The sequence below is a fragment of the Medicago truncatula genome, chromosome 4, assembly GCF_003473485.1.
Source record: "Medicago truncatula cultivar Jemalong A17 chromosome 4, MtrunA17r5.0-ANR, whole genome shotgun sequence".
NCBI classification, from domain to species: domain Eukaryota; kingdom Viridiplantae; phylum Streptophyta; class Magnoliopsida; order Fabales; family Fabaceae; genus Medicago; species Medicago truncatula.
In genome coordinates, this window is record NC_053045.1 from 45,389,311 (window position 1) to 45,414,523 (window position 25,213).

The following is a 25,213-nucleotide window of genomic DNA, read 5'->3' on the forward strand; positions in this document are numbered from 1 at the left end:
CATCTCGCTCTAAACAACCACCATGATGCAGGATTAACGTGATATCCATCCTACAGATTTTGTAATGCATCAATCATATTCACAATCAAAAGAACATAAAAATGCAAATCATCAGTACAAAATAACCCTTTTTAGTAATTATTTTAATCAACCACTAATCTTGTTCATAACTACTCTAATGTTCATAACTACTCTATAAAAACATGTAATTTTTATGTTTTACGTCTTCATCTCAAAACCCTAATATTAGTAATCTAAAATACGCAGTCAAAGTAAACAAAAACGAACATCAAAGCAAGCATCTAATGAACTTTAAAATTGAAAATGAATGCCTAAATGTTCAAAACGAAAATCACAAAAACAGACACAAAAAGGGAGAATACGAACGAGAACAAACATGATTGAATGGAAAACGAACAGGAACGGCGTTACCTTTTGAAATGACGAAATCTTCTATTAAAACTGATTCTTTTGCAACGTTCCTCGCCGGAGATGATGCTGGTGAAGATGATGAAGGGTTAGGCGGGAAGAAGAACGGTCAGGGATGTTTTTGATGGAATGGCTGAAATGTGATCATGAAAAGGTATAGGTATTACAAGGGTAAATTTGGAAAAGCAGGAAAAATTAAATTCAAAAGTACAATTGAAATTTTGTGCGTTTCAATCAAATTCGTCTTTGTACACGTGTACAAGACAGGAAGCCATGCATGAAGACAACTCAGCACCACTGACGGTGCATTTGGACGGAAGGACTAATTTGATTGACATTTGTTAAATTCAGGGACTAAGCGTGCATTTCGATTAATTGTGAGACGTTTTTGGCCGATTCGTGCAAATCCACGGACGAATTTGGGTATTCACTCTTAAAATTATCCTATGCTATGGTGTGTAATAATCTAAGGTGAAAACCGTCTCGGAAGCAAGAAGTTCGAAAACGCAGTGCTGCGAAGTAGTAGTAATAAGCTTAGCTGATTATAAGCGCGCGACTGGTAGATGATAGGATAGAAGATAGAGCCAGTCAGTGACTGTGCGACTCTTCTCCATTCCAATTCCAATTCAATGGATTCTGCGATAACCGTCACCACGACGGCGCAGATGCTACTTTTCAGAGCACTCCACCGCCATTTCTCCGGAGCACCTCACCGCACACTCCTCCACCGTAACTTCAAACGCGCTGTTACTTCCTACAACAACCGCTTCCACATTCCGTGTTCCTCTGCCTCTTGTACTTCTACGCCGTCACTCCGTAACTTCGGCGCGCTGCTCTCACGAATACCGTGCCGTACGCGCTGCGTTTCGAGCTCCGCTGCTTCTTTTGGTTCTTCTGCCGGCGGTGGAAATGGAGGTGCTGGAGTTGGAAATGGAGGAGGAGGAGGTGGTAGTGGTTCTGGTGGTGAGTCTGGGGATGGCAGTGTAAAATTGGTTGGAGATGCTGCGCAAGAGGTTTCGTCTCTTTCGCCTGATGTTATCATTCTAGATGTTTCGGTATGAACTCTTCACTCTGAGTTTTTCTTCGTTCGTATTTTTTTTTTATTTTTAAAATCAATAATTCAGTTTTGTTTGTGTGTTTGTTAGGGAATGGTGTGTGGTGGATGTGCAGCATCTGTGAAGAGGATTCTGGAAAGTCAAGTAAGTTTTTTATATTTGGATTCTACTTGAATTTGATTAGTTCATGCTTTCATTATCTTATTTCTACGGTGATTAATGTAATGTTGAGCGAATGTTGCTATGTTTGTGCGCATAAGTAGTTGAAATGGGATAAGCATGCAGTATTTTTAGTTTCATAAGTTTATGGATGATTAATGATTAGTTTTACTTTTTACATTAACCTGCAGCCACAAGTGTCATCTGCTAGTGTAAATTTAACAACAGAGACGGCAATAGTTTGGCCTGTATCTGAAGCAAAAGCTGCAGCAAATTGGCAAAAGCAATTAGGGAAGACACTTGCCGAACATTTAACTAGCTGTGGTTTCAATTCTTGCCTCCGAGGTATATTTTTAAGCTCATCTACATAGTGTATTTTTACTTTATGTTTCGGTGTTTGTTGGTTGAGAAAATGGCATGCCTTGCTACTTGCTGATGATCCAGTTCCTTGATATATTCACAATTATCATATAAATTGCATGCTTGGTTGGTTATTATTCTTTTCTATCCTTTAACTACTGCATATTACAAAGTTTATCATTTGAGTATATCTTGGTTGGTTATTCATCTAGGATTTTGGTTGGAAATTATTTAACTGTGAGTATCAATAAATGACAACCAACTTTCTTCCGAACTTCGATTTGGGAACAGTATAGACCAGACTCTTTCTAAACAATGATTCTTAAGCATGGAGTTACAGTTGAATTGCCAAATGGACGTAAAATACGGCATTGGATACTCTACTCCCTTAGTTGTCTACTTAGCAGTCATCACTTCAGAGAGATTAGACATTATCATATGTTGTTATTCATTTTGTTTATATGAAGTTTGGTGGGTTAAGTGGCATTATTGATGTTATAATATAATCTCTCCCTTCAGTGAGCCTCTGTGGCTTCTCGTGGACGTGGTGAGTATTCTAGAGCCATGCCTGTGTTCAAGCTCCCTGGAATTTTAAAGAATTTGCTGATATTGAATCTGAAAGTAGAAATCCTTTATTTGTCAATAATTTTGTGGACTCTTATCCCGTGAACGTTGGTTGGGTTGTGTTTTGATCTGTAAGAATGACAGTTGTGTACCCAATTAATGTGTACAGCTGCTGTATTTCATTTTTTACCCACTATAGCATAACAAAATCCAATTCCTTTATTATTGTTGTGATAGGGACTTGGGTATTATGGGGTGCCCAAGTTCCACATCAAGTAGTATGGGATGTTTGGTGGAGTATTTAAGTGGCTTGGTTCTTCTCCCTTGATAACTAGTTTTTAAGGGAGGGTTCTCCGGGTGCTTGCTTGGATGATTATCAGGTTGCATCTATATTGTTCTGTTATCATGTTTCCCTCCACTCAGCAAGTTCTCTTTATCACATACAATGATAACAAAGATTCAAGCTTTTCCACTTATTGGTCTGAAGCATAAATAATATTCTTTTTTACTCATAGAATATAGTGACAGTTCAGTCTAGGAGTAACCAACCTCTCAGTGTAGTTGGTTAAGTGAATACATGCTTACTTATTAACCACTCTTTGAACATCACTAGCCTGATGAGTGGTTAATTTTTCACAAGAATTACTCTGTGTTAATATTTTTTTTGGAAATTTGGTTTTAGAAATCTGATGATTTTATCTTTAAATTTTATCTTAGTTGAAGTTACAACTTTCAGATCAATCAAATTCTGTGGCGAAGTTGAAGCTTATGGCCTGTATGTGGTTTAAAGGATTTTAAATAACTAGGACCAAAACAAAATAACTAGGACCAAAATAGAAAACATTACAGGGATCAAAATCGAAAACAATATTATTGGGACCATTAAATAACAAAAAAATCCAGGGACGAAAATGAAAAACATTAAAAACATGTTTAAACCTAGTTGAAGTTATACTAGCTTTCTTCAATGACATGTCTGTGTAACTTTTCTGCTGTTTCTGGAAGTGCAGATTCAACAAGAGAAAACTTCATACAAATTTTTGAAAGAAAGATGGAAGAAAGAAATAAACTATTAAAAGAAAGTGGTAAGCATCTTTTAAATGTAGCAACAAGATCCTCTTTAAGATACTTCTGAGTTGTTGTTTGTGATGATTCATCTGTTGTGAGTCCTCTGAGACTAATTGATGTGTTCCTTTTCTTTTTTATATACTGTTTTAAGGTCGTGAGCTAGCTGTTTCCTGGGCTCTTTGTGCTGTGTGTCTTGTTGGCCATCTCTCCCATCTCTTTGCAGCAAAGGCACCATGGATTCATGCATTTCATTCTGTCGGGTTTCATCTATCCTTGTGTTTGCTTACATTACTTGGTCCCGGCCGCCAACTTATCCTTGATGGCTTAAAAAGCCTTTTTAAAAGGGCGCCAAACATGAACAGCTTAGTTGGTCTTGGGGCTTTGTCATCATTCACAGTCAGTTCATTTGCTGTTTTGCTGCCGAAATTGGTAAAATGTATTTTTGAAATCTTCTATCTCCAACTTGTAATTTCAAATTTATTTAGTTGCCGGCTATATTTTGCAACTCAGTTAACTTGAAAAGACTAAAGAAAATAGAAAATTTGAATTTCCTTACGTTGATGAGAGCATTAGGAATAAAAGCATTCAACAGATGCTATAAGATATTTGGGTTAATTATGTTTTTTTAGCTTCCTAATTGAGGGAGATTGTTGGGTTTAGCCCCTAAACTTTAAAAAGTAGTTTTTTCGTCCTTATCAAGGCCGAGCCATTAAGGGACAGCTGTATTGTTATTATTAGCTGTATCATAGGGATACTTGTTTTCCATTTAAAATCAATCATACATAATCTCCCCTTCTTGCAAATATAGGAGTTAATTAGTTTCCTTATTTGATTGTATTCCCTAGGTTATTTATATCCTCATGTATTTTCTATCATATCAATGACAATGAAAATTACAGAAAATTTTGCATGGCTGAAACACACAAGAAATTTAGCGGGATCAATTAATTTGATCTAATCGACTATATTCTTGTCACTAGCTATAATAAAAATAATAATAATCGACTTGTTCCTTGATCATCCATGTTCATGGGCATATTCCAGTTTGATTAAATTTTTCAAGAGTCAAGATTGTCTAAGCCCTAAAAGGACTACTTTGTTCATATTTCTAGTCGATGAGGGATCTTAAAACACTCTTTCCTGTTCAAGATTGGACATTTGGAGTGTTTACAAATATTGGTAGCCTAATAACACCACACCTCTTTTGCCCAGGACTTGGCATTTAGAGCATGGGCAAGTGCGAGTGGTCCTGTAAAAGATCAAGGATATACTCTTATATAAAATTTGGGTTAGGCCTAAATCAAGAGTTGAGGATTTCTCAAGCTTCATTTTGGTCATATCTCTAGTCAATGTAGCATCTCAACAAGCCTTTTTGTCTCATTTTTCCATTACAATGTTGGATGTGTTTTGTTTTTCTTTTTTGTTCTACCTAAGGACTAAATCGTGGTGGACTTAGGCAGATGGTTACTTATCTACTTTAGCTAAATAGTGTTGTATTCATCTTGTTCTCATATAATATGTACATTAAAACTTTGGGAGCCCCTAAAATGGACCCCAAAATAAAGGGTCCATTGGTGAACCCAAGTTGATGACCGGCTATAGCAAGTTACAATTGTTTTTTTAATTTAATTTTATTTTCTTTTTAGTTATTTTTTCGGTAGCTAAGATGGAGACGAGTCAGGAGATGGCCGTCAACTTGCATGTTGCGGGAAAATTGTGGACAGATCTTAAATTTATGTCTTGCATCATGGGAAAAAAGAGTAAAATGTTGACAAGGTGGATTTGAAGAAGAGGAATAAGAAAAAGGATATAGCCTGCCCCTTGTGAAAACTATTGCGAGAAAATAAGCTGAGAGCCGCGTTCCTCGTTCGATCTTTTGTTTACTCAAGAGAGACAAAGGTTGTCAGTCACAAAGGTAGGGGTTGGATACAGTACTAGTTGGTAAACCCCCGAATCATTGTTTATGTGCGGCAAGGTTGTAGATCTGAGAAAAATATTTGCGTAATGCGTACATATTAACTCTGGTTAGTCATGTTAAGTTTAGTTGGATGCAATGAGGTGGTTGTTCCAAATATGGATCTTGTTTACAATGGAGATTTCCTCTATGTATATGATTAAAATGTAGAGAGAGAAAAAAAACTAGCCATTATAATGATTTGAATGCAATGAATTTGATTAGGCTTCAATCAACCATCAAATTAGGAGGAGTAGGATTTTAGTGGCCTGTGGTTTAGAATAAAAGCCGTGTTAATAATTTTTCTAATAAACTCGTGAAGGATCTGCTGTACTGCATAAACTGATCCAACTAGTTTAATTTTTGTTTATTTTGTCAAGTTGCGTCCTTAATTTCTCTCCAACGATCTGGTGCATTCCTGATCTACACAAAATTTGACTTAAAAGAGAAAGTACTCTATTTTATTTTACAATAAAAGAAAAAACATTTATAAAAAACAGTAAAAAAAAAAAATGTTACTTGGTATAACCGGTCATCAACCTGGGTTCACCAATGGTCCCTTTGTTTTAGGGTCCATATTCACCAATGGTCCCTTTGTTTTAGGTTCCATACTAGGGGCTCCCTAAAACTTCCATTGTATATTTGTTATATTACATCAAGCCCACTCTCATTTTACTTACGAAAATGGAAATCAACTCTTTGGTATATTTGATGCCTGTTGTGTGTGTGTTAGAAATTTGGCTTTGGGGTAACTCAACCTCACAAAACTGGCTTGTAAACCTCACAAAACTGGCTTGTAAGGTTAGAACTGTCCAAGTTTTATAAGTACTATCTAAGCCATATTTGTAGTTGATGTGAGATTCTCAACTCACCCCCTCGCGCTTAAGGCTGAACATCTGAAGCGTAAACCAATGTGAGTAGTGGAATAACAATGCTCTTTGCCTATAGTAGATTTGTGATAAACTCTGATGCCATCTTAGAATTTAGGCTTCAGACTCTACTCTACCCCTCAAAACTGACTTGAAAGGGCAGGACTTCTCAAGTCTTATTAGCACTACCTAGGCCATATCTCTAGCCGATAGGGGACTTTTCAACAGTGGGCTTGCCTGTATATATGTAAAGCTAAAGCTAGGAAGTATACATTTTTCGTTGAAATTATGAAGCTGGATATGCAATAGATATGAATGGAAGTTTAATTGTGTTAAATTGAATTTTTAATGCAGGGTTGGAAGGCGTTTTTTGAGGAACCTATTATGCTGATTGCATTTGTCTTGTTGGGAAGGAATCTTGAGCAGAGAGCTAAAATTAAAGCAACCAGTGATATGACAGGACTTCTTAGCATATTGCCATCTAAAGCTCGCCTTCTAGTTAATAATGGGGAAACAGATGCTGCATCAGTTGTTGAGGTTCCTTCTGACAGTCTTTCTGTTGAAGACCAAATTATCATATTCCCCGGAGTAAGTAATATCGGAACATGCATACTATCGGAGACAACCATCTAACTACTTCACCCCTTTTCTGCATCTGAACAAGCTCCGATTGTTTATTTAAGAAAGGCTGACTTTTATTAACGTATCTTTGAATGATTAAAGTCCCCACTAAGGTATTAAAGAAAATGAACAAAATGATAATATTGATATGCTTTATGTCTACTACTACGGGAAGAGGTGAAGGAGGGATTCACCATCTAAACACCTTCATTCCTATTTCGAAAAGTATGAGGGTGTTTGTGCCGCTAAACTGTTGATGATTGTGATTTGAAATTTAAACATATTCTGCTTAGATTTTGAGGGTTGATGTGCATAAAATATTTATCCCAGCTACTTTTTCTATTTTTCTAGGATCGTATTCCAGCTGATGGAATTGTGAGAGCTGGTAGAAGTAGTGTAGATGAGTCAAGTTTCACCGGGGAGCCGCTGCCAGTAACAAAAGAACTTGGGGTAAGTTGTATCTCAACACACTATAATCTGATATTTATCATTTATTTGACTTTTAGTGTGACTTATAGATATTGTTGATGCCTTTTAATGTTGGTGGATGCCTGATCGTTGATTCTAAATTTGTTAGGGCATTATGTGCCATGTGCCTATTAAATAGGACTACCATTATGTTTTTAATGGTAACATTGTTTGGGTGCATATTAACTGATGATGAGCACACTTCATTTTGTGTTGATATGTGATCATTAGAGAGAGAAAGAGCGAGAGAGTTGGGGTAGCACCTATAGGCTATAGTAGAAAAGATGGTCGAAAACGTGGTTCGGGCATGTAGATAGAAGACCGGTAGATGTTGTAGTAGGGAGAGTAGATCAGATGCATGATTGTCAGATCACCATAGGCAGAGGTAGACCTAGAAAAACTATAAGAGAAACTATTAAGAAAGATCTAGAAATTAATAAGTTTGATCAAAATATGGTTAATGATAGAGCATTATGGCGTAATTTGATCCATGTAGCCAGCCCCACTTAGTGGGATAAGGCTTGGTTGTTGTTGTTGTTGTTGATATGATCGACCCTTTAGCATTTTTGTATATGTGGCAGTACCGGCAGTTGAATTATGTAACTGATTGTTGGGTTTTGTCTTCAGAGTGAGGTTGCAGCTGGAACTATAAATCTTAATGGAACTCTTACAATAGAGGTGCGGAGACCAGGTGGTGAGACTGCTATAGGAGACATTATTCGTCTAGTTGAAGAGGCACAAAGTAGAGAAGCTCCTATACAACGGTTGGCTGATAAGGTTCGCCCACTGAATCCCATTATTTTATAGCATGTATGTTTTTTTTCCTATCTTAAATGGTTTGATTGATTGCAAAAGTTAAATTCATCAAATTGTGACCACCGATTTACAGATTTAGCATTGCGATCGATGCTTCTATCTGGCTTGGAAGATTATACAGTCTTGATAAGTTTGACCAAAAGAATACGGAACCTGATTATAAACAGATTAGGAGGGGGTGTTTTTATAGTTGGCCTCACCAGAGGGTCCAAGCATCATAGCTGTTAGATAAGTTAATGTTACGTGCCTTGAAAATTATAATAATCAAGTATTAGCTCTTTCGTTTAGAGAGTAATTTTTTAAAATCTTCAAGATGATGTTTTTGGATGAGCAGTTTCTTTGGGATAGGATTAGGTTTTTGGCTTTTACTTGGTATAAAGCATCCGCTCTTTTCAAAGGGGTCCCTCAAATTGATTTGTTAAGTGATTAGGTTGGTTTATCTTATTGTCGTTTTCTTTGTTCTCTTGTTTTCACCTTTTTCTAAGGAGGATCTCTCACTGTACTCTGTAGTCATCTTATCTTTGTCTTATTGAATTTCTTTTTTGCCATAAAAGGAAAAAGTAATAGCCTTCTCTATGCATCTAAAAGTCATGCAACCTAATGTGTCCTTTTTATTTTTCTCCTTTTATGTGTATGTTTCAATGTCTGTCCCAAGAAAGAATAGGACTTGCTCTTTTATTTATTTGAGAACAAAAAACGAAGGAGGTCTGTTGCAAAATAAAATTTTGTGGAACTGGTTTAGAAAAAATGCAGGAAGTGTCATGCTACGGTTTAGAAATCCCTTTCCCTTACATCTCTTCTTAAACTCTTACTTAAATATATTGGTGATGATCGCATAATCACATATTTGATTCTGGGAGGACTGGTGGAAAGATGACAACACTTTTTTAAGCTGCTTTCTTTGGCTTTAATCTTTCACGATGTTTCCTTTTTCATTTTTATGCTATGCAGGATAGTCAAGCTTCTTGAGATTTATTTTATTGCCCTGAGGGGGAGTGTTAGAATTGTAACTTTATTGCCCTGTCAAAGAACACATGCTCTGCCATTGCCGATCTGCACTTTTTATGTATTTCATAGGGCTAACTTGCTGATGTACTTTTCGAAGGGCTAAGCAGTACATTGTTCTAGAATATTTCCCTGAGGGGGAGTGTTAGAATGTTTATTTGTAACAGATACAGTCTGTATTTTTACGTAACTGATACAGACCGTGCCTTTCATTTCTTAACCAATACAGACTTTACTTGTTTAATATAATCCACTGTATTCTTTAGTCCATAGGGAATCCCAAATATCATGTGATTTGGTCCTTTTCTGCTTTAGGTTCTCACTTCTCATTCATATAAAAACTAATGTAATAACTGAGATCAATATGTAGAAAGATTTTCAGTTCTAATTACAATTTTGTTTTCTTTCACTCTAGAACTTTATCAATCTGTGTATATGGTCTGTTGCTGGTTGTATATGTATTTTTAATTAGAGGAATGTTATCAACATATTCTCCTTCAATCATCTTCTTGCTTATATATCTTCCACTAAATCGAAACGACATTTGTGTATCCAGATAGCGGGATACTTCACGTATGGAGTAATGGCAATCTCTGTTACCACATTTACGTTTTGGAGTGTGTTCGGCCCGCAAATTATACCTACTGCTGTATATCAAGGAAGTTCAGTTTCACTTGCTTTGCAGCTTGCATGCAGTGTTCTGGTATGTTTTTCATATATTTTGTATGAACATATATATCCTGTCGGATATTTTTCCGTCATCTATATAATGTTAGTCAAATGTAAAGATCTGTTAGGCACTTATGTTTTGATAACACAGGCCCAAAAATATTTCTTAGTCCAACTGACTGATTATTTATATAGACGAGTGGCTTTGGAATGCAAAAAAAATTGATACACAGTCCAGCTGTTTGTTCTCACTCGTATTTCCGTTAATAAGAAAGAAGCCTATTTTGAGCTTCTAATTTTCAGATATTGCTTAAATGAAAATTCTAATCTGTTCTGAAAGTAATACTTGTTTATTGATGCAGGTTATTGCTTGTCCTTGTGCACTTGGGTTAGCCACACCCACTGCTGTACTGGTAAAATCTTCATACAGACAACATCTGTCACCACCTTACTTATTGTTGTGTTTGATTTGTGTGTGTGTTCAACAGGTTGGAACTTCTTTGGGGGCTAAAAGAGGATTACTTTTGCGTGGTGGAAACATTCTAGAGAAGTTTGCCATGGTAAATACCGTTGTGTTTGACAAAACAGGGACCCTCACGATTGGTAAACCTGTGGTGACAAAGATTGTCACGGGAACATGCATAGAAAATGCAAATTCAAGGTATTGTAAAGAAAGAAAATTTTGCCCATTTATCACAACAAGTTCATTCGAAAAGATTGTTTTTCTATAAAATGTTTAATTTCTCTAGTTATTTGCCTACACAAGATTATATATATTTTCCTGTTAGAATAGAATCAGGTGTAAGTCTTTAACCATGAATAATCGCGAGAGAAGCCATTCCCATGTTGTTAATACATGATAGGAAACTTTCTTTGGCCGAAGTTATGCAACTAAAAGGTGATATAACACTGCCTTTTCAATGCAGCCAAACTAAAATAAATGCTTTGTCTGATATTGAAGTTCTGAGGTTAGCAGCTGCTGTAGAGTCAAATTCAGTACATCCAGTTGGGAAAGCAATTGTGGATGCCGCTCAGGCAGTTAATTGCAATGATGCTAAGGTTCTCATGTCATTTCTCGACAACGTTTGATTTTGTTCTCTGCATTTGGGGTTATTTCATGAACATTACACGATATGTTTGAAATTGAGATGCTATCTTTTTCATTAAGCCATGCCAATAAGTTTTTAACTGTTTAACCTTGTTCAGTCATTAATAACACTTTATTTAGTTTTTTTGGTAGTCTGACTATCTAATCAGACTCAAAGGATAGATCTTACCAATAGTAATGTATGCATTTCATATTTTAGGTGAGTTACCCTTTTGTCCTAAAATTGATGACTGCCGGCTTATTCTTTAAGCAAAATTTGCAGGTAGCAGATGAAACATTCCTGGAAGAACCTGGATCTGGTGTTGTTGCAACCGTAAATAACAGAAAGGTTTCGGTTGGGACATTGGAATGGATAACCAGGTACTTGAGTTTGATTCTTTTATCATGGTCCAAAGATACACAAGATAAGATATACTTCATTTTGTTGATTGCAGTCATAATTAGGACTATTCTCTATTATAATCATTGATATAGTTTTCTTATTTTGAGATGTTCTCTCTTGTATATATAATTGTACAGCCCCGTTGTTAAATGCAAGTCAATTATGTAAACCATTCGACTTGGTATCTAGAGCTTTGGTTCGATACAGTTTTGTCTCTTGTTTCACGCATTCTTGTTAGGATTTCAGAAGCTGTGAGCTCATACCCACCGTCCAATAGTCAGGTGTCACAACACACCATCAAAGCTGCTGCCAGAGCCGCAGCAGGTCTGTCACCGGAACCTCTTTGAGAGACATCCGCCCCTGCATCTGTCCTGGATAGTGCTGATATGTCAGTCAATCTAGTTGTCCACAAGCGAAACAATAGAATGGCGTTGAAGAAGAACATCGTCTTCTAGTTGATACCACTCGAACCTTATTAATTAATGTTCACGCACTTAAAGTTTGAAGCGACGTTGTTCTCATTGCCAGTTATTTGATAAACTGCATGTCATCCTCAGTATTGGGTAATGAGCCACAATCTCTATTGTTTTCTTAGGACCCTCTGTTTGTTGTCCCTCCTCAGCTCACTGATCAAGAGGGTTATAATCAAGTTTCAAGAGGAAAAGACCATGTTTTTTACTATCATCTGTATTGGTTGATTGATTCTACCACCTTTCACTCACCCATGCTTCCTCACTTTCCACACAACCTAAAAAATATTTTACTCGTCCCATCTATGCCTTGTAATTTTGATAGTGTGAGTCAATTTGCATGAGATAATTCGTCTATTTTGAATTCCACTCCTTTAACGTATGTTTTTTTTAAAAGCCAAATTAGCCCACCAAAATTAGCACTCGGGAGAGTCGAACCTGAGACCTTGAGAGGATCACACTCCAAGGTCCCAACCAACACTACCAGGCCAACCCAAGAGGGTTGCTTTAACGTATATGCTAAATCTGAAACAGCCCTTATAGTGTTACTTGATAGATCAATAGGATATTATGGGTGCTATAGCTGTCTGAATTTCATTCTACCAAAATCTTTAATCGTTACATACTTCCACTACTGTACTTCATACAAGCCGTCTATTTATCTACAGTGACTCATTATATAAAATTATAAATAAAATCCAAATGTATCTACTATGTCTCATTGCAATGGAGTGTGGATTAGCTTATGCCCAAAGAATCTGTTGCTATTAGATGCAACAGCTGTGACCAACTGTTGTAATGAACTCTAAATATTGCATTCTACTTGAAGATTAACATAATAGAAAATATTTGTATCGACTTTACTCTGAAAGCTCTAGTAATAATCTTCTTGTACAATTTTTATTTTCATAAAAATCATACCTTCAGCAGGTAATTTATATGTGCAGGCATGGAGTTAACAACAGTGTACATCAAGAAGTGGAGTATAAAAACCAATCAATTGTCTATGTTGGAGTTGATGATACTTTGGCTGGTCAGATTTATTTTGAAGATGAGATAAGGAAAGATGCAAGACATGTCGTTGACACTTTATCTAAGCAAGATATTGATGTCTACATGCTGTCTGGAGACAAAAGGAATGCAGCTGAATATGTTGCATCTCTTGTCGGGATTCCCAAAGCCAAGGTAAAATGTTTTCAATGTACTACGTAACTACAAAATATTTCTAAAAAGAAAGAGCACTTGCAAGGCTGATATTTTGGTGCCATGGAAAAACAACAGTCTATGTTTGGTTGTTGTCATGTTGAATATGTCACTAAATTGAAGAGGTTAAGAACTGAGGGTTACTTGTTCTACATAACTGATTCTGAGTTGCAAATGGTCATCTTCATCCGCGTTGAGGCATCTGATCAGTAAAAAAATAATATGATTATTGACACCAAGGTGGAGCCACAAGCTTTGTCATTGTTCATGACCCTCCCATGTCTAAACAGATCAAGTTCTATATTTTGTTCATTACAAGTTGCCGATATTTGCAGTACTAGCCGTTTGAATTGTGTTTAGCATGCACAACATTGTGTGCATGTAAGGCTGATATTATAACAATTTATTCCACCTTTTGGCATATTAGCCCTCTTCTGGTTATTTGGAATTTAGCTTACATGTTTGGATATGTGTCTTGGGTTTGAATTTGTTCACTGATATTTTTTATGCTGTTGATGATTTTTCAATGCATGGAAAATGTTTTTGGTAATTTGATGCCTAGCATGTTTTGAGTTGTAGGTGCTATCTGAAGTGAAGCCAGAGGAGAAAAATAAGTTCATAAAGGAACTTCAGAAAGATAAGAAAGTTGTAGCTATGGTTGGTGATGGAATTAACGATGCAGCTGCCCTGGCTTCTTCACATATAGGTATTGCATTGGGTGGAGGTGTTGGAGCTGCCAGTGAGGTGTCTTCTATTGTATTGATGCACAATCATCTCTCGCAGGTAATATTTTTTTCGTTTTGGTTTTCTTTAAACAATCTTATATTTCCCAACATTTTCTTCAATTTATTGCATCATTTTATTGTTTGACTTAATGTTGCACCCATAACAGTCATGTTTGAATGAAATCTACTGTTTGTTCCTAACTCAACCTTATAAAATCGACTTGTAAGGTGAGGACTGCCCAAGCTTTATAAGAAAATCAATAGCTAGGCCACATCTCTAGTTGATATAGACTCCATCATGTCCTGGAGTGAACATCTAAAGGATCTCAACAGTTGCTAAGAGGCATCAAGAGTGTGTTCAATCAAATTAGTTGGTTTACTTGTATGAAACAAATGTTTACTTAAATAGTGAATGAATGTTTTGGCCCTTCTCTCAACACCCTTACTTACGTTAGGATATTATATATTGCATTATATTAGGTGGACCTGTAATACTTTGTGTTTATCTTTGTTAGGAAAATAGTGAAGAGAAATGAGAAACTATTTGAAACAGTAAAAAACAATTTTATTGAAAGAGAATAGGAGAAAGAGGGGTAACCTTGGTGCAACTGGTAAAGTTGTTGCCATGCGACTGAAAGGTCACAGGTTCAAGTCCTGGAAACAACCTCTTGTGTAAAAAACAGGGTAAGGTTGCATACAATATACCAAATGGTGGGACCCCTTTCGGGACCCTGCGTATGCAGGAGCTTTAGTGCATACCGGAGACTAGTGGGAAAATTGAATTATCTTGCCCTAACAAGACCTGACATATCTTTTCCAGTTAACGTAGTGAGTCAGTTCCTTAACTCTCGTGTGACAGTCATTGGAATGCAGTTGTTTGAATTCTTAAGTACATCAAAAGAGCACCTGGAAAAGGACTTGTTTTCACTGATAGAGGCCACACTAATATCGTTGGGTATTCAGATGCCGATTGGGCAGGAGATGCGAGTGATAGACGGTCTACTTCTGGTTATTGTATTTTTGTGGGTGGAAATCTCATTTCATGGAAGAGCAAAAAAGCAAACAGTCGTTGCTCGATCAAGTACAGAAGCCGAGTGTCAAGCAATGGCTCATGCTACAAGTGAGCTTGTGTGGTTAAAACATTTACTGCAAGAATTAAGTTTTTGTGAGGTTGGTCAGATGGAACTCGTATGTGATAATCAATCAGCTTTACACCTCTCCTCCAATCCGGTTTTTCACGAGAGAACAAAGCATATAGAAGTTGACTGTCATTTCATTAGGGAAAAGATTCTCTCTGGAGTCATCAAAACCTCATTTATCAATTCTAAGGATCAAGTTGCAGATATCTTTACTAAATCTCTACGAAGTCCTCGAATAACTTACATATGTGACAAGATGGATGCATATGATTTGTATGCTCCACCTTGAGGGGGAGTGTTGAGATATTGATATTTATTATATTTAATATAGTATGATCTGTTAGTATCATTAGGAGTTGTGATAGGATTGCATTCCTATTTAGATCATATCTCATGTATATAAATAGTTGGTTTTCATTCCTTTCAATATAAATGAGAAATATTCATATTCAAAACATACTAACTTTCTAATTTTCCGAATGAATCATACTATCCTATTCGTGTAACTGATATCCCCTCTAATAAACCAACTTCTGTAGTTGTTCCTAATTGGTCTCCCGTCAGACTACTCTAATTATTTTCTTCCCTTCTTTTGTAACAATATGATAATTGAAAGCATACCGGACAGTTAATCGTTTTATTTTTATGCAGCTACTTGATGCTTTGGAGCTTAGCAGGCTAACCATGAATACTGTAAAGCAAAATCTTTGGTGGGCTTTCGTATACAACATTGTAAGTTCTGCTGTCCAGATATAAATATTTGATAGGCACGATTTGGTTGATACATTTTCTTACCTGTAACATTTTGATAGACTTTTTGCCTGAAAAGTTACTTCTTGAAACATGAAAAGTATTCTCAGCATTTTCTATTATCGATTTATGACGACCACCATACAAATGCTGACAAAAGGGGCAATGTTACATCCAGCATCCTGTTTTGTCATTCCAAGTTCCAACCACCTTTTGTGTTTTTTCAAAACTACCCCCTTTTCTTTTCCTTCCTTTTCCCTTTCCCCGTACGACCCACTCCCTTTATTCCTTCCCTCCACCCACTGCAACCCACACCATGCCCCAAATTCTCCCACCCGTGCGACCATTATTCTCTCCTCCATTACGAGCATCATGCTAGGTTATTTCATAATTCATACTACCAATTAAGGAGATACTATAATTTTTTCTTTTATCAAATTAACCTTATTAACCCTTGGTGTAGTCACCATTAACATAAATGCAAAGCGGAGGATATTGACTTAGGAGTGATGCAATTGCATTTCGTCTTAATTAGGGGATACAATTGAAAAAAGTAACTACCTATGAAGCACAAACACGGACACGACACTGACACGTTGACACCGATAATTTTTTGAGAAAATGACATAATTCAATGTAATCACAAGTGTCGGTGTTGTGTCGTTGCCGGACACGACACATGTCGGACACCGGGACACGCCTTCAATCATAAGTGTCCGTGCAACAGAGGTAACTACTTAATATTACATTGAAAACTGAAAATGACACACGGTGTAGTTTTGCTTCTATCTTCATGGTGTAATTACACTGAGCGTCATTTACTGTTTAATTAATACTATTACATTGATTTTTATTTGTCTTCAGCTCTCATGGTGTGATTATACTTCTATCTTCATGCAGGTAGGGATTCCAATTGCAGCTGGAGTGCTATTTCCTATAAATGGTACCATGCTGACTCCATCAATTGCAGGGGCTCTCATGGGGTTGAGTTCCATTGGCGTAATGACTAACTCATTACTTTTGAGATTCAAGTTCTCCTTAAAGCAAAAACATATACACGGCATATTGCCAATCATCAAAACCTATGTTGAATCTGATCTGGCTCGCCAAAACAAGAAAATGAAGTATCCAAATTAGGTGTTGAGTGGAGGCACACAACTTAAACATGGTTCTCCATCCTGGGCTCTGCGCAGTTCTATGATGGGAGTATACACATTTATTCTTGCTTTGCGGTAATCATCTGAAGGCTGAAAAGAAATTGGGACTGACGAGATGGGAGGTATTGTAGAAATGAAAGAGCCACGCCATCAATGAGACGGGGGACATTAGTTGAGAAATTTGAGTGAAAGAATAAATTATAGTATTAATTATATTGTCATCCAAGATACTTCTCTTTATTTCTCATTGGTTTCATTTTGGGAGGCCTGTAGATGTCTTCCTCATAGCAGCTTTTCATTGATTACAGGTTAATGTTTTGGCTCTATTTTGTGTTGTATTTTGTTTGTCCTTCATAGTCCTTCTAGAGTTGTAAATTCTTTATTTTCTAGTTAAGTTAATAATTATTTGACCATCTTAGATTTTGGAATTTGATTAAGGCTGCTTTGGGATGAAATTTATTTAAACTTCCCTATTCAAGGAAGCATAACTATGCTGCCTTAGCTATTCCAGATCTTAATGTATGCAAGTGGAATATATTTAAGGCCTTATTTTATTTTATTTTATTTTTGTATGTGAATTTAAGGCACTATTTGGATAAAGATCTTAATTAATGGTTTATAGCATAAATGCTTATAACAAGCTTTTGTAACAGAATATAAAAGAAAGTCAAGTTGTTTCCATATAAATCATGTAATTTCATAACATGTCTTAGAAAGTTTATGAAAACAAGTTGAAACAAAATATTGTTCGTGCATAAGTTGTTTTCATAAACTCTTTCAAAGAGTCTTACAAGAGCTAGTAGGTAAATTCAAATAAATTAATTCAAACATGTCATAATTTTGAATTCACCAATACACCCACATCCGGCAAGTGTTATTCCTCCCATACTTTCTCTCAATTCCATATGAGTAACTATAGTCAAGAAAGTTTTTATAGACCTGTGTTTGGTAACACAAAAAGGCTAACTTATAGTTTGTTGGATTAGCTTATAAGCTCGTTGGATGAAAACGTGACGTGTTTGGTAACAAACTTTTCTCATGAGCTTATACCGTTTTTTGAGAAGCTATTTGAAGTAGCTTTTGAGCTTATATAGCTTCTTATAATTTCTTCCAATTTTAACCTTGTTAATTTAATTTTATTATTTTTATATAAAAATAAACTACCCACGTTCCCACCAATTGCTTGCGGCAACCAACCTCACTCACAGCTAGTCACGTATAGTTCTTTATATTTTGTTGTTCTCTTTTTTTTTATGACCTTCCTTTTAATTCATATGATATTTAATTTTAATAAAATATATAACAAATAAAAAGTGAAGCAAGTATAATTTAAATAATACTCGTCAAAAAATGAAAATTTGTCGAATAAAAAAAATCACTTGAATTCATAAATTTATTATTGTGAAGATCAAAATATTTTGAAATAAATTTAATCATTTAAAAAGAGATACATCAAGTAATAAAAATTGTATATATGATTATAAAAAATAAAAAATAAATACCCTTTTATGTCATTTTATATTTATCAGCACTTCAACAACTAATTTTACCAAACACTTTTTAGCTATAATCATCGGCTATAAGCTAGCTTTTCAGTTATCAGCTAGCTTGCATCAAAAGATAAGGAAAGGCACAACATAATATTTCAAAAAAAATAAAATGATCTCATTTAATATCAAAATCAACTTTTTCCCATCTTTTAATCTAATTAAGTGATTTTTCTTTTGCTTTTTTTTTTTCCTGGTTTTCTTGTTTGAGTGTCATACCGTTTCATTTGTCATCTTGATATATTAGGTTGATTGATTTTTCATCTTATTGCAATGTTCCTTTACTTTAAATTGACAAATCAACTTTGACAAATTACATATTTAATCCATACTTGAGTCTCAACACTACATAAGTTTTCCTAAAAAAAAAAAACACTACATAAGTTATCACTTGAAATAACGGATAAAAATACTAAAATTATTAGAAAAAATTTAATGAAGTTGTTACAAATCTTTTCTTTAAAGAAATACTAACTAATGCTCCGATGACCTGGTTAAGGAAGTAGTAAAAATTATTGAATTTTGTTTTTAGAGAAAAAATTATTGAAATTTGTGTAGCCAAACTATTTAAATTGTAAAAATTATTGAATTTTTTTCACTTTAATTTTTTTTATTAGAAAAAAATAAAAATACTTTTTTTAAGAGTAGAAATGAAAATATTAAATATAAAACGTGTTTATATTCCATCCCGATAAATCTATCCATTTCTCACTTCACTCTCATATTCTCTGTATCGAGAATCCAATTCTGAGAAATCAACCATGTCTCACTTCGGTAGGTCAGGTCCTCCAGACATCTCCGATACCTACTCTCTTCTCGTTCTCAACATCACCTTCCGTAAGAGAAACCCTTTTCTCTCTTCTCTCTCTGTTTTCTCTTATCTTTAACCTAATTAACCTAACGCTGTATTTTTCTTCCTCCAGGTACCACCGCCGATGACCTATTTCCGTTGTTTGATAAGTATGGCAAGGTTGTTGACATCTTCATCCCCAAAGATCGAAGGTATATTCAAAAAGTTTTTATTTTTTAATTTCCCCCAATTTTTCATTTATCAAATTTATCTATTTGTTGAAATTTTCTTGTATTTTTTATAGGACCGGTGAATCAAGGGGTTTCGCTTTTGTGCGTTACAAATATGCTGATGAAGCTTCCAAGGCTGTTGATAGGCTCGACGGTATATGCTTCTTGTTAATTAGTTTCATTTATTAGGAAGAATAAACAGTTTTTTTTTTTTTTTGTTTTGTATATTAAACAAATGATTAATTTTACAGGAAGAATGGTTGATGGTCGTGAAATAACTGTTCAGTTTGCAAAATATGGCCCTAATGCTGAGAGGATGTAAGTTTTATTTTTCGTTTTTGTTATGATGGTGTTGTTGTTATGTCAAATTAAATAAATTGATTTTGAATGAATTGATTTTAGTTAAAATTGAGTTGAATGTGAGGTGGTTCATGTAAATTTGAGTGTAAAAATCTTGTTTCGAGCCTAAAGCTACAAACACTAGCTTCAAGTTTGAATCAATAGTAGAAGCTAAGTCAGTTTTACACCTCTACAATCAATTTTATCTCATTGTTAATTGAAACCAAACACACGCTGAGTAACTCTGTCGAATAGATTTAGTTTGAGTTTGAATACAATAGCTTTCAGTTGCACACTGATATTGGATGTTGGTTATTATTTTTCTCATTGCTTGATCTTTTTTATTTTTGTGCAATTGTATGTAGCTAAGTTTATTTATTTAATTTACAGTCAGAAAGGAAGGATTATTGAAACATCCCCGAGATCAAAGAGCTCAAGGAGCCGCAGTCCCAGCAAGAGAAGGTGAGTGCCACTTTTTAATGTCCTTGCTGCTTCTAGAGTGTTGTGGATGTAGGAGAATTTTGGTGGATGCTATTTTGTCTTGAGAACTTTGAAAATTTGAATGTGATGAGTGGTGTTTCAATTACCTGCGATTTCTTGTTTTTGTTTTTAATGTTCAGAGCATGGTTGTCAAAATCGGGATCTCACCTAAGATCTCTAGGGTATTGAAAAATCGTAAATCGTAGGATCGTAACAAAGATCGTAAGATCCCACCAAAAATAATTAATATTACTGAGTATATAATATTATATTATTAAACAGTATTATGTTAATATGTTAAATAAATAACCAATAGTATTAACTATTAAAATAATTTGTCAGAAAAATAACTGCTAAAATATAGATGAATTAATATATTAAATATAAGATTAATTAAGGCTAAAAACAATCAAATAACTTAAAATAGAGAGTACACTTAGCAAATTAGAGTTAAAAAATAAAAATCCCTGTAAAAAAAAGCATTAAAAAAGGAAAAAAAATTAAGAATAGCAAGCAATTAGCAGGTACATTCATTGCGTGACATTTGAACATCCATATGGGTGATTAGCTTTTATTTGTTTTTGTAACCAATAAATGAGTTTTTATTATGAAACCGAAAAGGGAAAAAGCTTTTAGAAGACCGGGTCAAAACCGGATCGGGTCATCAGTTCCTGAACCGGGCCGAAAACCTTCTCAGGTTCGCAGAAAAGCGACGATTCCGGTGATCCACCGCTTTTCCTCGGCGTGCCGCCCGATCCGCCGTAGTTTCCGATCTTCAACCAGCTCCAGATCGGTAGTGGCTTGTTGAATCGCAAGATCGTACGATTTTGGGTGTTATATCGCGCGTTTAACAACCTTGGTTCAGAGTGATCATTGAATTTTATAGCTGAAACCATTTCTAGAATTTTCAATGATACAGTCGATGCATTTATATGATGCATCAATCAAACTTGTATCATGCAGTTTGATTTTGCTCCTTAAGGAGGGAATGACGTGACCTCTTAAATTTAAGCATGTTAATTTGTCTAATCAGTAAAACCCCGCAGCTTATATTAAGGTGTCTGGCGCCATGTTAGTAGATATCCGAAAATGTACTTCTAATTGAAGTTGTCTTTTGTTGACTTTTGGTAGGCTCTTTGAGTGTCTTCTTTCATATCTGCCATTGTAATCATGCTTGTAGATATCCGAAACTGTACTTATAATTGAAATTGTCTTTTGTTGACTTTTGGTAAGCTCTGTGAATGTCTTCTTTCATATTTGCCATTGTAGTGTACTGTAGTAAACATTCCAATTATCTTTTGGTTGATATGCTCAATGGGATCTTATGTGTTGATTTTGGTATTTTCTTATGTTATTACTCCCTCCGTTCCTTTTTAAGTGTCACTTTTGGAGAAATTTTTTGTTTCTATTTAACCGTCACTTTCAAAGGGTCAATGCAACATTAAATGTTGTTTTATCAATATTACCCTTAGTTATTTATTATGGAGAGATAAATATATGAAATGTAATATTAAATGAATAAGGTTATTATAGTAAAAGTATAAATTATTGTATCAAAAGTAGTAACATTTATTGATTGTCTTGGTTTGTATAAAATGTCAAAAAGTGACAATCAAAAGTGACATTTATTGATTCTCGTACTCAGTGGTGTTTTGACATTCATGATCGACTTCGATAGAAATTTGTATTGACTAATGTCTATTGTTAGTAGGCATCGTGATGACTACAAAGAAAAGGATTACAGGAGGAGAAGTCGCAGCAGGAGTTATGATAGGCATGAACGTGACAGGCACCGTGGGAGAGATAGGGACCATCGTCGCCGAAGCAGAAGCCGTAGTGCTAGTCCTGGTTACAAGGGCCGTGGAAGGGGGCGCCATGATGATGAGCGTCGTAGTAGAAGCCCAAGCAGATCAGTGGACAGGTCTTCATTCATTGACACTTGAGCTTTTCAGCTGTGATTTTTCACCACCATAATCACTGTTATTTGAGCCTTTTTTGTTATTCTTCACAGCCGCTCCCCAGTGCGACGCAGTTCTATTCCTAAAAGGAGCCCGTCTCCAAAGAGGAGCCCTTCTCCAAAGAGAAGCCCTTCTCTGAAGAGGAGCATATCCCCCCAAAAGAGTGTTTCCCCCAGGAAAAGTCCACTCCGTGAAAGTCCTGATAATCGTAGCCGTGGTGGAAGGTCTCTTACGCCTCGCAGTGTCTCACCACGAGGTCGTCCTGGTGCTTCTCGAAGCCCCTCTCCTCGAAATTCAAATGGTGATGTAAGTAAAGTAATGTTATTCTTGAACTTAATTATGGATCAAAAAGCCATCTTCGCTATCAAAGAGGCATTTTTTTTAACCTTTTGTAACCATTCAATTCTATTACATTTGCAGGAATAAGCTTTTCTTCATGAAGTATTCCAGAGACACCTCGACTAGTGTACCTGCTGCTGTGTTTGATAATATTGGATGATTTGGTCAATGTGAATGATCTTATCAGAATTTTGGGAAGATTTTATGATCTAAGTGCAGTTTGGTAGGGTTGGATTTCCTTTGATGTTTGAATGTTTCTCTATTTTGACATTTATGTTGTTTACTTCGAAGTTCGGTAGCATCTGGACCTTGTAGTTGCTAGGTTAATATTTCAGTACGAGGGATTTTGCCATTTTAGCTAGCTTTATTTTATTGTGTTTGCATTTATCTCTCCCTGCTTCTACATTTTCATTTCCTTTGTTATAGGCAGGATGGTTGTGATCTATCTAGGTAAAGCTGAATTAACAACTTATTGGGTTTTATAGTTGTGATCGGGAAAAGTGATTGGGGCCTGATAGGCGCATGTTGATATTGTTGCTGTTGATGCTGTTGTTTCTAAGTCATCGATGATAGTTCGTGAGTTTGATGCCGTTTCTATGTCATTGATGATAGTTCGTGAGTTTGATGCTGTTTCTATGTCATTGATGATAGTTCGTGAGTTTGATGCTGGTTTCAAGAACTATGCTGATTTTAGGACTGATTGTTTTACCAATGTGCTGGTTAGAAAGACACTTAGTTACTTGATTTTTTCATGATTGATCTGATTTTTGGTAAGCTTTTTTGTTCACTTCCTTATTTCTTAAATCCTGCACACCCTTTGAGAGTTCTGATTTTGAACTGGTAATTGTGCTTGGTTTTCATAAAAAAAATGTCCCGAGAGGAATTTTTGATGCTGTGATGAGCACAAGTTGAACGTATTTTGGTACTTGGCTGATGCCACATAGGAGTTGGACCAGTCATTTGTTGAATCAGATGCAGATACTAAACATAATCTGTGATACTAAATATGAATCCTAATTTGCCGGTGTGTTGCTTCTAATCACGATGAACGAGTCAATGGTAAAATATTCAAGGTTACTTTTTTCTAAGATATTTTACTGGATACTTATTTTAACATTAGCCTTTTGAGTTTGTAATATCTGCTACTTAATGTAGTGAGATATGTTTGCTGTAGCACATTGCTCCTTGATTGTAGCTGTGAGGTGGTTGCTGATGCATCTTAAATATGAATGTGTGTTCGTGAGTAATTTGGACTGTTGCTGCCCTTTTTGCTGGGGTCGGGTTTGCAATGGTATTAGCTGTTGGTAGTTCGTGCTGATGATGTCTGTCTAGCAGCATTGCTGGTTTCTGTTGATTCCAAAGCCGCCCGGCAGAATGCATTTCTCTATTTAAGCTTGTGGTTCGCTTTTTGTTGTTTTACATTCATTCATTTATTTTTTGTATGGCGGAAATATTTATATTTTTATTGCTTGTCACTTGGTACTTGATCATTTTGATCTCTACTTCGATATTGTGGTGTGGTTATTGAGATGCCCACATGTATGAATCAGCTGTTCGTTTGAGAGCAACCATTCAAAACAAGATTAAGTTGTTTGCATAAATAATAACTAATAATCACAGGCTAATCAAACCAGAGTAAACATAAAGGGTTTGCCATTATTCTCCCTCCAAGATCATGTACCCTTGATTTAGAAGTGAAGTAAATTAGGCATAGTGAATATCGTGATTTTTCCATAATGCATCAAACTTGCTTAGAATTGTTGTTTTAATGTAATTTTTTACAATTGTAATTAGATCAACCAAATAACCGACACAAACTAAACTGAATTGAGTTGGATTGTCAATTATGCGTGATTATAATCCTGCATTATCATATGTTTGCAAAAGGATTCATCCAATTATGCGTGATTACAATCCTTTTATTGGATGGTTTTTAATTTTAAAATTGCACCATGAACATGAACACACCTTGTTTTTACTCAAGGACATCCAATAAATTTTAGTTTCCGAATCCGTTTTATTTGATTCTCGTACGAGACTACGAGTCATCTAATTTTGAAGAGAAGTGGAGGAGTTGCACCTCAAATACATCATTTATAAACATTAACACGGAGAAGTAGCCAAGTTAACACCATTAAACCCTCACTTTAGGGCGTTATAAACCATAAACGGAATTAATTCGTCTGATGTAATTGATTTTGCTTCAGTGAAACTCATCTCCTGATCATGGATGGTAGGTAGTAATATTAAAAGAAATCTGCCTCATTTAGCACTGTGACTTGTATCCTGAGCATCAACTTGAGGTTTGAGACATTGTTAATGAACATCTTAGTCAGAATTTGAATTTTAGTCACCTAAGTTGTGGGAATCAGTTAAACCAACCCCTGTTGATGCTATTATGGTATTTAAAGTTTTAACTAGTATGACCGTCCTATTTTCAACCTAGTACTACGTTTCTTATGTAGTAAAATTCAAATATTTAACCAGAACTAAGCACAGCGGTCTGTGAGAATTGTATTAAGTTTACCTGCAAGATTCAAGAAGAACAGGGACCTAGTA

At 35.5% G+C, this 25,213-nt stretch overlaps 2 protein-coding genes across 8 annotated transcripts; both read left to right on the top strand.

The window, feature by feature from the left end:
• The first annotated feature begins 863 nt into the window (after window positions 1-863).
• On the top strand, window positions 864-17,389 carry LOC25493272 (copper-transporting ATPase PAA1, chloroplastic). Its single transcript, XM_013601738.3, has 17 exons — window positions 864-1,484; window positions 1,575-1,628; window positions 1,835-1,988; window positions 3,578-3,652; window positions 3,787-4,064; window positions 6,813-7,046; window positions 7,431-7,529; window positions 8,175-8,324; window positions 9,925-10,071; window positions 10,400-10,450; window positions 10,526-10,698; window positions 10,964-11,096; window positions 11,408-11,505; window positions 12,945-13,182; window positions 13,780-13,983; window positions 15,716-15,796; window positions 16,715-17,389. Exons 1-17 carry the CDS (start codon window positions 1,059-1,061, stop codon window positions 16,949-16,951), a joined length of 2,832 nt encoding a protein of 943 aa, XP_013457192.1. The 5' UTR covers window positions 864-1,058; the 3' UTR covers window positions 16,952-17,389.
• A 1,805-nt stretch (window positions 17,390-19,194) lies between these two features.
• Window positions 19,195-24,232, top strand: LOC25493273 (serine/arginine-rich splicing factor SC35). Of its 7 annotated transcripts, none has more exons than XR_005645742.1 (9): window positions 19,195-19,355; window positions 19,442-19,520; window positions 19,613-19,692; window positions 19,790-19,856; window positions 20,268-20,339; window positions 22,066-22,278; window positions 22,369-22,621; window positions 22,736-22,877; window positions 23,140-24,232. XR_005645742.1 is itself a non-coding variant. In XM_039833222.1 (8 exons), the coding sequence occupies exons 1-8, from the start codon at window positions 19,280-19,282 to the stop codon at window positions 22,739-22,741; spliced, it is 846 nt and encodes a 281-aa protein (XP_039689156.1). In that variant the 5' UTR covers window positions 19,195-19,279; the 3' UTR covers window positions 22,742-24,200. The 7 variants fall into 7 exon arrangements, 2 of the variants coding, with proteins under 2 accessions (XP_039689156.1, XP_039689157.1); XR_005645740.1 differs by having other exon boundaries at window positions 22,736-23,727; window positions 23,829-24,200; XR_005645741.1 differs by having other exon boundaries at window positions 22,736-23,713; window positions 23,810-24,200.
• Window positions 24,233-25,213: the final 981 nt, after the last annotated feature.

Coding starts and splice junctions, on each gene's coding strand:
- LOC25493272 (XM_013601738.3), top strand. CDS start 1,059: ATGGATTCTGCGATAACCGTCACCACGACGGCGCAGATGCTACTTTTC. Junction 1,989..3,577: donor TTTCAATTCTTGCCTCCGAG/GTATATTTTTAA, acceptor CTGGAAGTGCAG/ATTCAACAAGAGAAAACTTC. Junction 8,325..9,924: donor TACAACGGTTGGCTGATAAG/GTTCGCCCACTG, acceptor TTGTGTATCCAG/ATAGCGGGATACTTCACGTA.
- LOC25493273 (XM_039833222.1), top strand. CDS start 19,280: ATGTCTCACTTCGGTAGGTCAGGTCCTCCAGACATCTCCGATACCTAC. Junction 19,356..19,441: donor CGTTCTCAACATCACCTTCC/GTAAGAGAAACC, acceptor TTCTTCCTCCAG/GTACCACCGCCGATGACCTA. Junction 19,857..20,267: donor GGCCCTAATGCTGAGAGGAT/GTAAGTTTTATT, acceptor TTTAATTTACAG/TCAGAAAGGAAGGATTATTG.